Below are 16,379 nucleotides of genomic sequence, written 5' to 3'. Positions count from 1 at the left end.
CCGGCGAGTAGAACTCCGTCATGAACTCTTTCATCAAGGACTCCCAATTTTGCACCGTGCGCGGTGGTAGAGAATGAAACCATTGCAACGCTCTCCCAAGTAGAGAGAACGGAAAGAGCCTCGCTCTTATTTGATCTTGAGTCATCCCTTGCATGTCAAAGGTGCTGCATAGTTGGAGGAACGCTTGAAGATGTATATTAGCGTCTTCTTTTCCAGTGAAGGGCGAGCTTTGCACCATCCTTATGATTGAAGTCTTGATCTCGAATGGAACTCCGATGTTGTCGAGATTTTGGATCGGCAAGTCCCGAACGTCCAGAGTGCATAGCTCTCCGATCGTATGTTCCTGCTCCGGTAGCGCCATCCCTTGGTGAAGTGGCGCCTCCTTTGGACTTGTTGGTGGAGTTGCTTGAGGTGAAGACGATGAACCGGCGACTTCTTCTTTTGGATCTACTAGTTCCAGCTTCCTTGATCGTGCTTCTCATCTCCTTTGCCTGTAAATTTTTTTCTGGATCATCCACAAAATTTTTGGGTTTGTTGGAGAGGCTCCCGTCCATCTCCTGTTAGGGGTTAGTGAAAAAGAAAAAATATATACCAGATCTAAAAGATGAATATACAAGATCTAAAACATAAAAGAAAAATAAAGCAAACACTAGATTAGATTGATTTTCGTGGAATGGATCCGTTTTTTTAGTTAGCTCAGAAAAATAAGAGATCTAAAAAGGTCAAAAAGAAAAATCAAGAAAAAGAAATATTTACGAATGCAAGTAAGATTGGATCTTATATCGATGGTTCCCCAGCAACGGCGCCAGAAAAGCTTGTTGACGCTCCTTAGCGCCCCCGATTTGTATACCGCAAGCACACGGTTCGTGTAGCTTTTCCCTTAGAGTATTCCCCCAAGGTTTATCAATCCACAGAACCAAATATACAAGAAACAATTTACTAGCATAGAGATTCATTTGTGTTGAGATGGTGAAAAACGAATATAATCTATTAAAAACGACAAACACCGAAGGTAGCAAGAGAAAGTTAGAGATAACCAATCTAGATCACCTAGATCATGCATATGTTGTAGTTCCAGCTAGATGTAGTGAAGTAAGATAGATGTGAATCTCAATGAAAAGCATCTTTAAACTCAAAATCTCCACTCTGATCTCTCGATACCCCACCTACTCAGTGGCAACGCCCTGTCACGACGCCCCCCCTTTGGACGAAAGTACCCTGAAGCAAGTCGAACCCCCTTTGGTAGTTCCGCCATGAACCTCTAGCCACCATGACTACAAGATCATGCTAAGCGATCTATCTCGATAATAGATCTAGGATGAAGCAAACCCAAAGAAAAGAACGAAATCGAAAGAGAGAACATGGTCGCTAAACATTCGGAATCACAAATAACTTCACCATGAATGATTGTACATCACAAGATCACAACCGGGGCCCTACCTTGATCTTGATGATCCTAGCTCTAGAACTCCGACGTGGTCTTCCTTGCAAGGTTCCCACGTCGGCTAGGGAAGCCCCTAGACAACTAGCACGACCCTCGGCTCTCCGATAGGTGTCCCTCTATCTTCTCTGCTCTTTGGCGTCGTCTCCCGAATTGTTCTCTGCGTGAACCTTGGGGAGGGGTCTTTAAATAGCCTCAAGAAACCCTAGGTCAAAGGGGAGGCCGAACCACCTCAAAAAGGGGCTGGGCCGGCCGGCCCAATGAACCCAGGCCGGCCGGCCTGGCCCATTTCTTTGCCGTCTCGTGTCCTCCTTTCTCCCCAAGTCTCCTGGAGTCTTCTAGAGTTTATGCCTTTCACGATTGCACCCCATTAGACATCGTTATCTTCGAGATTTCTTCGAGGAAAAGGATATGATGGAAAATCCTTCCTTAAATCTCTCTTTGCTTTGCATAGTCCCGAAGTATCTTGATCTTATCTTGTGGGCTTTGTCCTTTGGGCTTCATTGGAGGGTGGATGTGCACGAATGGGCCTCTAATCATCACGGCCTTCGGTCCTTTGTTCGGGCTTTGGCCTTCGTCTTTCTTCGTTGTCATCGCGCGATCGTGGGCCTCGTCATTTCGTGCTCCAAAATTGGCCAAAAACTTGCAAAAACGAAGTACCTCCAAAATATATGTGCAAATGCGAAAACAACCAATAATTGGGCCGAGGTTAGGATGGTTAGTGATTTTGATATTAAGTTCATGCCATTATCAAAGTTAAACAGGGGATAAAATAGATACTTAAGGAGCGCCAACAATATGAGAATATCATCAAAAAACACAAGAACGCACCGGCGAAGAAAAGGTTGTAGCACAGCATTCATCAGTGCCTGGAATGTAGATGGAGCATTAGTGAGGCCGAACGGCATCACAAGGAATTCAAAGTGCCCATGATGTGTTCGGAACGCCGTCTTGGCAATGTCATCGGGGTGCATCCGGACTTGGTGATAGCCGCTGCGCAAGTCCAGCTTAGTAAAAAAACACCGCGCCCTTGAGCTCGTCCAATAATTCTTCGACGACAGGGATGGGGAACAAGTCCCGCACCGTTTTACTGTTGAGTGCGCGGTAGTCCACGCAAAATCTCCAGGAGCCATCACCTTTGTGAATGAGAAGCACCGGCGAAGAGAATGCCGAAGTACTAGGACGAATGATGCCTTGCGCCAACATTGCCTGACATTGAGCTTTGATCTCGTCCTTCAACAATTGGGCGTACCGGTATGGACGTACAGCCACCGGTGGTGTTCCCGGAAGAAGATGAATACGGTGGTCGAAAGAGCGCGCCGGCGGTAAGCCCTTGGGCTCTGCGAACAAGTCGGCGAACTCGTCGAGTAGAGCCAGCAGATAATCGCGCTTGTCCGCCCCAGCGGTGACCATGGCAGACGTTGGTCGCATGCCGCTCCAACTGACGCGACGGTCGTGCCACCAGAACACCATGGTGCGGAGCCAGTCACACCCCAGGACCATGTCGACGCCCCCTAGTGGAATGACGAAGAAGTCGGCCACGAACTCCTCTGTGCCGATAGCGAACCGCACCGCCTTGCACACTCCCGACACTGCGACGCGATCCCCATTCGCCACACCGACAACGAGACCAGGTCGAGGCGATGGCACCAGACCCAGACGGCGCGCTGTAGACCCGTCGATGAATGAGTGAGTTGAGCCAGAGTCGACCAACGCGACGACAGCCTTATCACAGACCACCGTGGAAAGATGCAATGTTGCACTTGACTGAGTACCCGTGATGGCGGCCACAGAGATCTGCAGGTCATCATCCGAGCCACCGTCCTCGGATGCGAGCGCATCGGTGTCGAGCTCAAGGAAGTAGATGCCTTTTCCCGTGCACTGCTTAGCATGCTCCTTGGAAAACTTCTCCAGATAGCTGAAACACAACCCCTCCAAACGCCGTTGCGCCATCTCCTCAGGTGAGAGGCGTTTGAACCGACTGTCAGCCGGGAGTTCTGGTTTGGCGGGCGCAGCGGGTGTTGCTGGTGTAGATAGCGATCTGTAGTTTCGGGTTTCGGTAGTTCCACGTCTGTGAAGGGGCTGCTGCAGCCCGGCTGTGAAGATAGCGATCTGCTGGGCCTCCGTGACGCCTTCGCAGCGAGCCAGGAAGAGAAGGAATTTCTCCTGATATTCATCGACGGTGGTGGTGCGGCAGAGATGTGTCAGTTCGCCCAACGGGTTGCTGCGGAGCGGCGTCCCGAAACGCCGATTGATGGCATCAACGAATTGCGGCCATGTCGGAGCACCTTGATTCTTCTCGAGTTTGTAATACCATTGGCTGGCGGCAGCCTCCAGATAGAACGAGGCCGTGGACACCTTGAGATGGTCCGGCGTGCCATAGGCGCGGAAGAACTGCTCTCCCTTGTGCAGCCACATGATGGGGTCGTCGGAACCATCATACTTGGGAAATCAGAGCATGTGCGTCGGCGTGGTCGGTGATTTGCCGGATGAAGATCCATCGGTGTCGTACCGGCCCTGACTATCCAAGACCTGCGTCTGGACATTCTTGATGGAAGTCAAGAGAAGGCTGATCTCCTGGCGGAGCGACGTCACGTCGTCGTTCATCTTCTTGCCATTGTCGCCGACCATTTTGACGAGTCGATCGACCACTTCATCGAGGATCGCCTTCGTGACCGGAACATCGGCATCGGTCATGAGCGGTGTTAGCGGTAGGGTTTAGCGGCGCGCAGAGGATGTAGGACATGGTGGAGAAATGATGGAACCAGGCCAAGGAAGAGCCCTAGACTGATACCAAGATGATATGGCTTGAATCTAAACCTGATTACAAGGGCAGATCGATAACACCCAACTCGCCCTCCTAAGAGGCTCTGAGTCTTGCGGGAACTATCTACTACCTAAAACCCTAATGAGCCGCTGGCTCTCACATTTATAGAATCTGGAAATTAACTAAAAGACCCCTGAAAAACACAACCAAACTAATACAAAAGCAATAACTTATGCTACTCCGTTGTGGACACCGCCTGCTTCTTCTTGCGTTGATACTTCTTGCCAAAGAATGCATCCACAACAGGAGATGGTGGATGATGACGCAGCCGGCCTTGTCTTATCCTTTGAGGATATTCAGATTCTTTTTGTGACTGCAAGAAACGGGCAGCTTTGTGCTTATGTCTGATGTCTCTTCCAATGCACCATCTTCCTGTCCTGTTTCTGCTTCTCTCCTTATGGCATCCTATATAAGAACTGCTTTTGCCTGGGTCAGTAGATATTAAGTCAATTCCTATATAACAACTTCTTTGATATTTCAGGATAAAGAAACGTTGCCTGGGTCAGTTGCTAGTAATTCAATTCCTGATGCTAGTTAGGTATGACATTCTTAGCACATGTTTTATACCATTTCTGCTTCTTTGTTTTTTTTTTCTTTCTTTCTTGTGATGCATTTGTACATCTAACAATAATTTTTTTCGCCTGTCTGAGAAGAGACAGAGTACATCATTAAGAATCAATTCATCGTTAAACGTTCGAGTGCAATTAATTTGTGTTATTCTGTTATATGCTTCATAGAATACATCACGATGATACTTCAGTGCATATTACTTCAGAACATCAATGGTAGTAAACGCCACAAAAATATGTCAATTGTAGTGTTTTTTATTTGTGCTAGAAAACTACTCTGGACTGTTGTTCATCATTCTGTCATTATGTAGGCATGGAACTAAAAGTATACAGAATGTCCAATAGGTCTGACAAGGCCATATCACTACTTGACATTGACAGGAATGAAATGAGCGGTTGTATTTTTAATTCAAGCAGTAATGGAGTTAGTAAGTGATTATACATACGGCCTTGGCACAGCTCTATCTCCTAGATCCAAGAAAGATTTCGAGTTTGCAAAATAGAATGAAGTGGTGTAAACATATGTGCTTGCAAAATAATGATGTAATTACTTAATCAAATACCTTACACGTGCCCACAGTTCCAGCTCTAAAGAATTTCTAGAGTTAGGGACGACCGGCCCCAAAAATTTGTTTAGCTGCAGCTGTGCCAAGCAGACCCATAGTACTTTCTGTTCTTGAATACAAAGGAGAAGTGCATATCATTTCACTAAACAAGAAGAAAATACTAGATCATGTATAAACGCAAGACCAAAGAGACCACAGAGCATTCTGCATATATACATTTCATATTCCATTGAGAGCTGGAACCAAATTATCTTATTGTGCAGTTTTGCAGAGTGTAAATCAGAAACAGGAAAAAGAAATTGCACTGTTGAATGGCTTAGGGCAGGCAGCCACGATTGCACAGCTGTCTGGATTGGATGCCTTTGGGCTCACCTCAATGATCATGCAGGCGGTGCACACGGTTCGCCGTAATAAGAAGGCCTGCAGGCAGCTTGAGCACCGGGTCCAGATGATCGCTGACCTCCTGCAGAGCATGGAGGGCTCAGAGATGATGCAGCGTCCAGAGACTAGGAGACCACTGAACGGACTTGAACATACCCTCCGTCGTGCATATATCCTTGTAACATCTTGCCAGAACAGCCGTAATATATACCTCTTTTTCTATGGCGAGAAGCTAGCCAACAAGTTCAGCGAGGTGCAGAACAGTATCGACTTCTACAGTTCTACCTCCAGCTCTTTCCTGTCCTTAGTCACATCGACACCACACGTCTTCTTGTACGTATTCTGAATGGTGTCCATCCTCCACAGAATGAGGTAATATTCTTAGTTTCCTGTTTATTTGAATACTTAAGCAAAAAAAGAATCAGTGCACCTTTTTCTTTAGCAGTGGATGAGACTGAAAGGATGTATTTACATGAAGATAGATTATCAATTCATATGTGAGTTTAAAAAAATATCTTATTTCGATATGGCAGAATATTCCACTGGACGTTCACCTTTGCCTCAAAAGAAAAGCTCCAACTCTAGTGGATTCTACCACTAGATTGCAGGGGGTAACTGCAAAGGTCAAACAACTGTAAACCATAGGGATTAAAAAAGATGCATTTCGGGCGGCAAGAAGAATTTTATTGAAACCACTGTATCATGAAAGAAAAAATAAATAATGCAGTTTATGATTTCTGTCTGTTTGTCTTATGGGGCATTTGACCTTGTCAGTGTTGATATTAGATTGAGAAGCTTATAATTGCAATTGTCAGCTACAGCTTTTGCTTCATAAATTTAACACAAAATTGAACTAATTTGTTATTTCAGGATACAGCGAAGTTGCTTAGGTCATTTACTAGTCATTCAAATCCTGATGCTAGGTAAGCTATTTTTATATATGCTTATTTGTTGAATACATTTGATTGTTTTTTTTAGCTTTTGTGAGGCAAGGTTGGTTAGGTGTGCTGTTGCTGATTAACTATTTAACATTGTCAGGACTGAAATGAGCGGTGCATTTGAAAGAACTCGAGCAGTAACTGAGCCATTCAAAGTTACTGAGTACCAAGTAGCAAGTGATTATGCTGGTAGATTTACTGTTTTGTGTGAATAGTGCACTCCTAAATGTTGGTATTCCAATATATTTGATTGTAATTCTTCATTGTGTATACTTACCTGGTAATTGACCACAGTACCTTATAATCTTACGTAGAATACACGTGTGCATTCATTTTTTTTCCATGTAGTTTGTATGTAAATTAGGTGATATAGCTAATGGTAGTCACAATCCAATTTTTTGATTGGTTTGTCATACATCAATTCAATTTGATAGCATCAGACCATCAGTAACCCAATGGAACTAACAATGTCAGCATTTTCATATGTGATTGTGTTGATCCCAACAGGCATATATCATCACCATTGCTAAAATAGTGCAAGTTCCAATAAACTTAGTTTAACTAGTTTTTAGATTAAGAAAATATTTGGCATCCAGCACTGGTCAAAATAATGTAGTCTATTTGACCGTATTCTCTTTGAACTTCAAAAATTATGTTGAGGGCTTGGGGCTGGTCCAAAACACATCTTTGGACAAAAGGTCAGCTATACTAGCATTTGAAATACGGTGAACATAGAGTTGTTTCCATATTGTAGTTGATTCCTATCTAATTGAGACATGATTTTTCTCCCATCGTGATTGTATTCATTTGCTGGCTGTTCTCTCTCTGCCTAAATAGCACAAGAATCTTAGATCAGATTCCTTGCAGGCCCTCAAAATGTTGCTGAAACATTTCCAACCAGATCAAGGAGAATCAAGTTTCCATGGATGAAAAAAGATGTTGGGGCAAACATTATACATAGGTCTATTGTTCCAAAAGTAAGAGGTAAGAGTTTAGGAACTAGATAATTTTAAAAAAAAATCTCTAGCTATGCATTATCCCTGCATGTATTATTTATGTACAAGTTGAGCTAGCTATGCATCATTGTCAAACCATTTCAATATCCCTTGTAGTGTGTTGTACCACGTTCATTATAAACATTTACCCTTCCATATTCCTGTTTTTAAGAAAATAGGATCCCTCATACCATGTAGGTAGAAAAAGGGATACATATCTGAAATAATTAATTTTCAATGACTTGCAGCTAATTTTTGTTTTCTGACAGGGTTTAAAGATTTCAGTTTCTTGGAATTAGTGGATGCGACAAATAACTTCTCACCTGGAAGTAAGATTGGACTAGGTGGCTTTAGCATTGTATACGAGGTAGGGGATGCACTTCCTTTCAACTTTTAGCCTTTTGGATTCTTTACAAGAGAAATAATTCAATTTTATATATACCACGTTTTCTAGCAATGTTAGTGCCTTGTATCCATCAGAAGGAATAACGAATAATGGTTCAATTTATGTTACTTAAGGAGTACATTGGATCAACTTGGTTATGTGACACAAACACACCTTAATGTGAAATGCTTAAATTTAGGGGCAGCTTAAAGCTTAGCGTTTACATGTGTCAGACAAGTGGATTGATTTCGCTATTCTAACTAAACTTAATGCTGCTTATAAAGAAACCAAATAGCATTTTTTCTGGAAATTCTAAATAAATATTACCATCATAACCTGGAGCAATATGTAATTTACTTTGCAACCTAGGCTTTCATGAGGATTGTGAATAGCCACATTTTTTACTGGCTCCTTTTGTACCTCTTGAAGTCAACCATAAAAAGGGTGCGAGCTGCATTGAAAGTACAAAGTATATTTATTAGTGAATGACAATGACCCAAGGCAAAGCAGCACTGAGAATCTGAGATTCCAGAGTGAATGATAAAATATTGGTTATTTATTTAGCAAGTGCAACAATAGCTAGGAAATCTAATAACGAATGTTGCTGTCAACCGCCACATACATTCAGTTAGTTCATTTAGGAAAGCATTTGATCTTGGTGTCTATACTCCCCAGGGTTTATTGCTTGATGGACGTGAGGTGGCCATCAAAAGGCGTTTGGATGTACCCACTAGCCTGGATTTCCAAGAACTAGATTTTGACAATGAGATTCGATCTATCACTCAGCTTCAACATATAAACATAGTTAAGCTTCTAGGTTATTGCTACCACGGAAGAGAGAAGATTTTGGTCTATGAATACATGTTGAATGGAAATTTGGATTCACTCATCTTTGGTATGTCCCAAATAACAATTCGGTTGTCTTACCTTTACTGATATACAAACTTCATTGTTTTAATTAATGGTTCCGCATTTACAGGAAAAACCGGGAAGTCGATTGACTGGCCAGTGCGCTATAAAATAATTGAAGGTGTAGCTCAGGGAGTCGCCTACCTGCACACGCAAAGTGGGCTGCATATTATCCACCGTGACTTGAAACCAAGCAACATTCTCTTGGATTCTGATATGACTCCTAAGATTTCTGACTTTGGCTTATCCAAAATATTAAATCCAGGTGTGGATGTAGTGCTTGAAGAAAACGTGTTTGGCACACCGTAAGATTTCTAATATATATTTGTTTTGCATTGTTTGTATTACTATTCCTTAATTGAAGGTCTTCACTTCTACCTTTTTTTTCTTCAGCGGTTTTGTGGCCCCTGAATATCAAGAAAAGGGTCTTTTCTCAACGAAGTCTGATGTCTATAGCTTTGGGGCCTTGCTTCTCCAGATTATTAGTGGAAAGAGATTCTGTCCCCTTTCAAGTGGACCACGTGAATATGGGCCTCTGAATACATGGGTAAGTAAACTTTCGAGCATGCAAGTTCCCTTGAGCAGTCAGCAGGAGTTTGCAAGGTTTATCTAGAGCAAACTTGTTTATGTATCTACCGTCTCAACAGCCTGCAGTTTGTTGACACCTGAAGCTGAATACTGTCCGCACCTTAAATACGGCCTGACTTTCGATTTTAGTGAGCTTGCATTTGCAGCCAGAAGAGTACAATACTCTTGCTCAAAGAAAGATTATTAATATTATTACTAATTCTCTTTTTCTCAGGTGTGGGACCTTTGGAATCATGGACGATTGATTGAGTTTGTCGATCCCTTGCTCCGGGGTGAATCTCGAGCGGCTGAGATAATGAGATGCATTCAGATAGCCCTGCTTTGCGTGGAGGAGAACCGCGAGGACCGCCCTACCATGTGGGACGTTGTTCTGATGCTGAGCTGCGAGGATGCTGCGCTGCCGCTGCCCAAACAGCCAGCTTACTGCAAGAGAGACGTCACTACGATAATCCCTGGCCAGACAGCAGCAGACGCAAGCAATGTCCCAGAACCAGGACCTGAATCTGAGCGCCTTGCAGGTCGTGTCATGGGTACCACGCTCTCTTCTTCTTCTTGACAGACTGTAGCAGTTGTGTGCCCAGCGTGGAACAGGGAATTCTTGGGAACACACATCCTATTGGTTGCATTGCAGACAAAAAAAAATCATTGTTATAAATAATGTTTCCGCCTAAATAAAAGGCCTCTGATTTGTTTATTTGGTTTATTTGGACCGTGCATTGTACAGAAATTACCAGATATCTGGTTTATTTGTTGGGTTTTCCTATGCCTGAACATATACGTAGCACTGTGTGATTCTACATCAACTATTGCTCTGAGTTATCGAGTGTCGTTTGTTCAAAAAAAAAAAAGAACTGTTGCTCTGAGTTGTATGATCTGGATGCTCTTGAGTGTAAAGTTTTTTATTTGAACTTTAACATGTATAAAAGATCGAAACCTGCTGGTTGATCCCTCCGAATTGTGGGGTTGAATTGGGAAGAAAGTTTCGGAAAAACAAAGTTGTCCTCGAAATGTTCAGGACCGAGGATGGCATCACCCATATAAAATTTAGATAGATGGAGGCATTCTCTAGGAATGTTTAGGATCTTGGATCTCCAATCCGTTATTTCAAAGGTACACATATGAAAAAGAGTTGCACTGGCCATCTATAAATTCACGAGGATGTTGTCACCAATATCCTTGTTCGGCTGGGAGATTCAGCCAGCCACAACAGTATTTTCCTTTCACACCAAATCAGCCAGCCAGCCAACCAGCAGTGTTTTCCTCTCACGCCAAATCAGCCAGCCAGCCAGCCGAACAAGGCATTTACATAGGAATTCCATGGAGATTAAAAGTACAAGCGAACGGCAGCGCTACAAAGTGGTGCCGAGACACTGGCACACGTGCGCATGATGATCGAAAAATAATATCCGTAACAACAGTAAAACGTGAGCAGGCATGCCAGCTAGAGGTAAAAAAAAAAGAAAAAAGGTGAGCTGCGATAGAATTAGCTTTTGGGCCAGCAACAGGGAAGCGAAAAAACAGACAGGCACCAACGAGGCCCATGAAGAGGCCCGAAATCGACACAGGCCGCAGTGAAAGCAGCCCAGTGGAGAAGAAAAAGAGCAGATGGACATGACGCACGGTAAAAGAAGAGCCATGGGTACACCACGTGTCACGTAGCAATGCGTTCCCTCAGTAGCATATTTGGACTAAAAAATTCTTCACCCAATGTTTCGTTTACTGACTCAAGTTTTGGACATGATTTCTTCACTGCCGCTTGGCGCATGCCCATAGAGTCCGATCACCAACATTAACTAAATTTATGAGAAAAGTACGCCCACATCAACAATACACAACACATTTTTGCCGCAACACATGTGTAGCGAAAATGGCCTCTCATGCCATATTTCAATATAATATTTTGGTGATTAATGACACACAACACTTGGACTAATATGATTGTTAAGATGACCATTATCAGGCTTTTAGGTTCAAGTGATGATAAAGAGAAGATAAGCGTAGCTAGGCCCGAAGGATTCGAAGAATGAAGAGACCATGAAGAAACCAAGTCAAAACAATCAAGACAGAGATATTTCAGTATCACCGGTTGAACCGACGCTAAGAAAATTACATACGTCGGTGCATTGACTTGGAGCACGTCTGGGAGTTCTGGTAACACCGGTTGAACCGACGTTAGGTTTTTTGAATACGTCGGTGCATTGGACACAGCAGCTGAGGCAAAATCTATACACCGGTTAAACCGACGCTAGTTATTGGTAAACGTCGGTGCAGTTGTCCAGAGAGTTAGTTTTTCAGCAACTACACTCACCGGTTAAACCGACGCTGCATCGGTTGAATACGTCGGTCGATTGGAGTAGCCGTTGAAGTATAACGGCTAGTTGGAAAATGCACTCACCGGTTAAACTGGTGATGACAAAAATGGGAGCATCGGTTTAACCGGTGATAGCATTTTTTGTCAGCCTTTTTCCAACGGCTAGTTTGGGGTGTGTGAGCTATATATATGCCACCCCACGGCTCATTTGAGAGTGCTGGAGACCAAGGAAGTATACAAGAGCCAAAGATCATCTCCAACCACCTTAGAGCTTCATTGTACATCATATAGGCTTAAGCACACTTGTGAGAGTGCTTAGTGCTTGTAATAGAGATTAGTTCTTGCGAGAGCTCCCTTGAGAGAAGTCTTGCTGCGGCAAGCAATCCTTGTGATCCGTCGTGTGACCCTCCGTCTTGGTGTGGAGTGGCAAAGACACTTTGTGCGGGGGAAGAGGAGACCCCCTCCTTGGTGGAGAAGCTCCGTAGTGGATTTCGGCCGGGTGACCGAGAGAGACGGTGGCGGTGCACGAGACTCGGTGTCTTGTGGGCACTTGCCTTTGCTTGCCGGCATCACCTTGGTGGCGTAGTGCAAGACGGTGATCGGAAGAGCCTCGGTGTCCCGTGGACGTAGGCGTTTGTGCCGAACCACGTTACATGACCGTGTCTACTCGGGAGTTTGCATCCCTCTTGCACTTATCTCTTTACTTATCGTATTACGTTTCCATATTTACTCTTCTTGCGTGCCTTTACTTTCCTAGTTAGTTTGATTAGGTTTGGCTATAGGTTGCAAGTCTTTTAGGGGTAAGTAGAGAGTAGTTTAGATAAACCTTAGTCTTTACTAGCATATATAGGACGTGTTAAGTTTATCTTATGCAAGTAGTTTGAGCCCTAGGTTAAAAAGCGATTAGCGACCATATTCACCCCCTCCCCCTCTAGGGTCGGACACCCCGGTGATCCTTACAACATGCTTGGCGGCTTTGCAGGTGATCGATCCCAGTGTTCTTAGGCTCATAATGGATCGGAATCGATGATATGTACTACCTCCGTTCCAAATTATAGGATCTTTGACTTTTTTACTTCAAGTTTATTGATCACTCGTCTTATTCAAAAATTTGTGCAAAATATCATTTTTTTTGTTGTGGTTTGCTTAACCAATACAAGTTCTTCAAGAATGACTTAAATTTGACAATGTTTGCATCGATTTTTTAAACAAGACGAGTGGTCAAACTTGAGGTTAATAAAAAAAAGTCAGATGACCTATAATTTGGAATGGAGAGAGTACTAGCGAGTGCCCTGACATCCAGTGCTCATGATCAGAGACAGCTTGTGAAGTTTTAATCTGTTCAAAGAAGCCAATGCAAAAATCCATCAAAATCTTGTAAACTTATAAGCTATTACTCCGTCCTACGCTTGTGTGATTCTCGTGCACACATGAACTCTGGCCCTAGGGGTACTTTATCATGGGATATGGACGATCACTCTAACCCTTTGATGAAATTAAGGCAAGCATGAGAGATTAAAAAGAGGCTTGTTCCAAATATTCATACATATAATATATATGTCACATTACATGCATGAGTTGCATAGCTTTTGGCTGCTTATACTTTGGACCCCAACCTGAAAACACATTGTTTCCATCTCCTCAGATGTGGACACATTTATTCTTTCATGACCATTCCTTTATTCGATTTGCTCTTCCCGTGCTCTCATGGATGCGGTGGAAGAGGATGTGCTGGTGCTCCAGGAACAGTCCAACCTAAAAATAAATACAAATGCCATGCTACTTTGTTACTACCTTTGTTTCTACCTGTTAACATCGTAGAAGTATCAAAGTAGTTAAGAAACTAATCAAGTAGTATTAGCAGGCACTTACTTCCGCATTTGTTTCCAGCAGGCACCGGTTTGTGGCAATCTCGTGAAACAAAATAAGCATGGCGCACATCTACGGTTTCCTCCTCATCAGGCACGATGGCACCGCAGACACACGTCATGTCAATTTTTTGTATGGTGCGACAGCAGATGGGGTGTGGAGGCATGTAGGCGAGGCCGCGTTTGATGCTCCATGCACATTTTTGCAAAAAAGCGTCTTTCTCATCGTAACAATCCTTCTCGCCCCAAGCATGAGGCATTGTAACAAACAAGGTAAAGACTAGAGCCAAAACCTGAAGTCGAGTGATTGTTGCTTTGGTAGGCATCTTCTACTACTATGGTGTTGGTGCTAGTATGACAAGTATGGCCTCTATGGGAGCATGTGCAAATGGTATCCTTGTGCTGTTCTGGTCACAATGTGCACTGCGGTGCACTTGTACTTATAGCATGCGAAAAGGCAAGCAGTACCCCTACAAATTAATGCAAGAGAACCCTGATCTAGATATTATTGCATCCGGATACTGAGTACCAAATAGAACATAAATGTTGAGAAATCTTTGAACCAACTCACACCAATGCACTAAAGGCTGAATTATTTAAGTAAATAAATGTTCAGAAATCCTAAAATTGATATGTATATAAGACATTGGATACTACATTGATGGTTCATAAATGTTCAGAAGTCTTAAAATTGATATGTATATAAGACATTGGATACTACATTGATGGTTCATTTAATTTGGTATGACTAAAATGCCCATATCTCCATTAACTTGTAATGGAGTGTCAATTAGGTCCACAAACCGGAAAATAATGTCCTTCAGAGATTGGTGCCGCTAACAACTGTGATATATGTTTTCTGCTCTTATTTCATACATATAAACAAGTGTTACAAATAGAGCAACGGAAAGACATAGCGGCCCAGCTTGACCTGAAAACCATGAACACGACTTTGACTGACGGTCGTTCCCTCCAGACTGACGGATAGACTCTGAGAGTGGCAAAGATCTGAAAAACCATGAACAAGACTCAACAGACTCTGAAAACTAGAACCCAGACCTAACACCAAGTCTATTGCTAACGAAAAAGACCCCTATTATTTATTGGACAAAACAATACATTGGCAAACGTCGTTGCCCATACTATTACGGCTGCATTCTGGTGGATGCCCAGCACCGGAACGTATCAAGCTTCATGCCACCGTTCAGATGGGGCTCACATAAACGCCAATGGCGTCGAGGTACACCCCACTGCGCCCGAAGAAGCCCACAATGCCACTGCCACTCTGCACCGGGATAGTGAAAGGAGCTCCGTTCTCATCACCCCATGGACCAAAAGTCTGCAGGTTAGTCACGATTTTGAGTGAAGTTATGACAGTGTCGTTGTTTATGTCGAATTTGTCTATTGTTCCGGCCATTTCCGTGACGAACTCGTCGGCGTCCAAATGGATCTGATGCACAATGAAAATGAAAAATGGACAGATACCATCAGATTTGCTGATCTGCCGAAACCAAGATTCAAATTCACAATGAACTAACGTAAGTTGAGCGCAAGGAGATCGACTTCTGAATATCTACAGCTCACTGACCGTGTGTGGATTGCCACGGTGACCGCCCCATGGCCCTGCAGAGCGCCTTCGGCCAGCATGGTCAATGTAAGAAAACTCAATGGAGTCGACAACAACTCCGCTTCGAACTGTGATGCTTTCCAGACGCTTGGGGCCCTCCTCGATGTCTTGTGCGTACCCTCCAGGTCCACCACATGGCCCAATCTTTAGGGCAGGGCTCTCCGTAACCTGGAAATTAAGTGGGTGGAGGATGGTAAATAAACTTTGGTAGTTAATAAATTACAGCAATTTAGAAATTTACACATCAAGGGTAGTTCTCACTGTTGACTCGTTGAACACAGGGCAGAATGCTCTGACGGTGAGCTCCAAAATATTTCCGTCAGCGTTACTTTCATACGTAACCTTTTTTACGACACCCGTTGCCATAGCAAGATCTCCAGTCCCCCCAACAATAGCCCACTCCCACATAGAGTGTATTCCCATCAGCTCAAAACTCGAGTCCTTGAACCTACAGTGTATGCATACCTATACATGTTAAGTAACTGGAATAATTAATTAAACCGTGATTACCTTCCTTATATATAAATAATATATATATCATATTTACATATATATATATATATATATATATATATATATATATATATAACATATATACCTTCCATCCTCAAACACTAGGCTGAAGGAGTTGTGCCAGTTACCAGCCTCTATATGCAGGCCCTGTGCCCGGGCAACAAGCTTGGAGCCAGGGCCGACCCCGTCATACACTTCCCAGTTGTTGGCGATTGTCCGGCCTAACCCATTCTTGGGCGCGATTATATCTTCTTGGTTAGCCTTGGGGCCAAACTGGGTGTGGTAAAGGTACAGGCTGCCAAAGTTAAGCTTCTTGTATTCTAAGCTCCCTGTATCTTCTTGGAAGCTGGAGTAGGTGGCCATGGTCTGGCTTTGAGTTTGAGGGGCTATTGCAAATGGCTATGACACCTTGTTCTTGGCTAGGACTTGTATCCTATTTATACACAAGGAGTGGAGAGCCA

The 16,379-nt window shown here is 43.5% G+C and overlaps 2 protein-coding genes and 1 pseudogene across 2 annotated transcripts; 1 reads left to right on the top strand and 2 right to left on the bottom strand.

Moving 5' to 3' along the window:
- Positions 1 to 2,449: 2,449 nt before the first annotated feature.
- Positions 2,450 to 3,859, bottom strand: LOC120695058. The gene has a single exon (XM_039978378.1). The coding sequence runs from the start codon at positions 3,857 to 3,859 to the stop codon at positions 2,450 to 2,452; it is 1,410 nt and encodes a 469-aa protein (XP_039834312.1).
- Positions 3,860 to 5,150: 1,291 nt separating this feature from the next.
- Positions 5,151 to 10,155, top strand: LOC120695057 (annotated as a pseudogene).
- A 4,450-nt stretch (positions 10,156 to 14,605) lies between these two features.
- Positions 14,606 to 16,339, bottom strand: LOC120665838 (jacalin-related lectin 3-like). The gene is made up of 4 exons (XM_039945522.1): positions 16,004 to 16,339; positions 15,667 to 15,853; positions 15,367 to 15,573; positions 14,606 to 15,228 (listed from the first exon to the last, which is right to left on the bottom strand). Exons 1-4 carry the CDS (start codon positions 16,279 to 16,281, stop codon positions 14,983 to 14,985), a joined length of 918 nt encoding a protein of 305 aa, XP_039801456.1. The 5' UTR covers positions 16,282 to 16,339; the 3' UTR covers positions 14,606 to 14,982.
- Between the last annotated feature and the right edge of the window lie 40 nt (positions 16,340 to 16,379).

This window comes from Panicum virgatum, chromosome 2K, assembly GCF_016808335.1.
Source record: "Panicum virgatum strain AP13 chromosome 2K, P.virgatum_v5, whole genome shotgun sequence".
NCBI lineage: Eukaryota > Viridiplantae > Streptophyta > Magnoliopsida > Poales > Poaceae > Panicum > Panicum virgatum.
The sequence above is the reverse complement of the archived record's forward strand: the minus strand, read 5'-3'. Positions and strand labels throughout refer to the sequence as shown.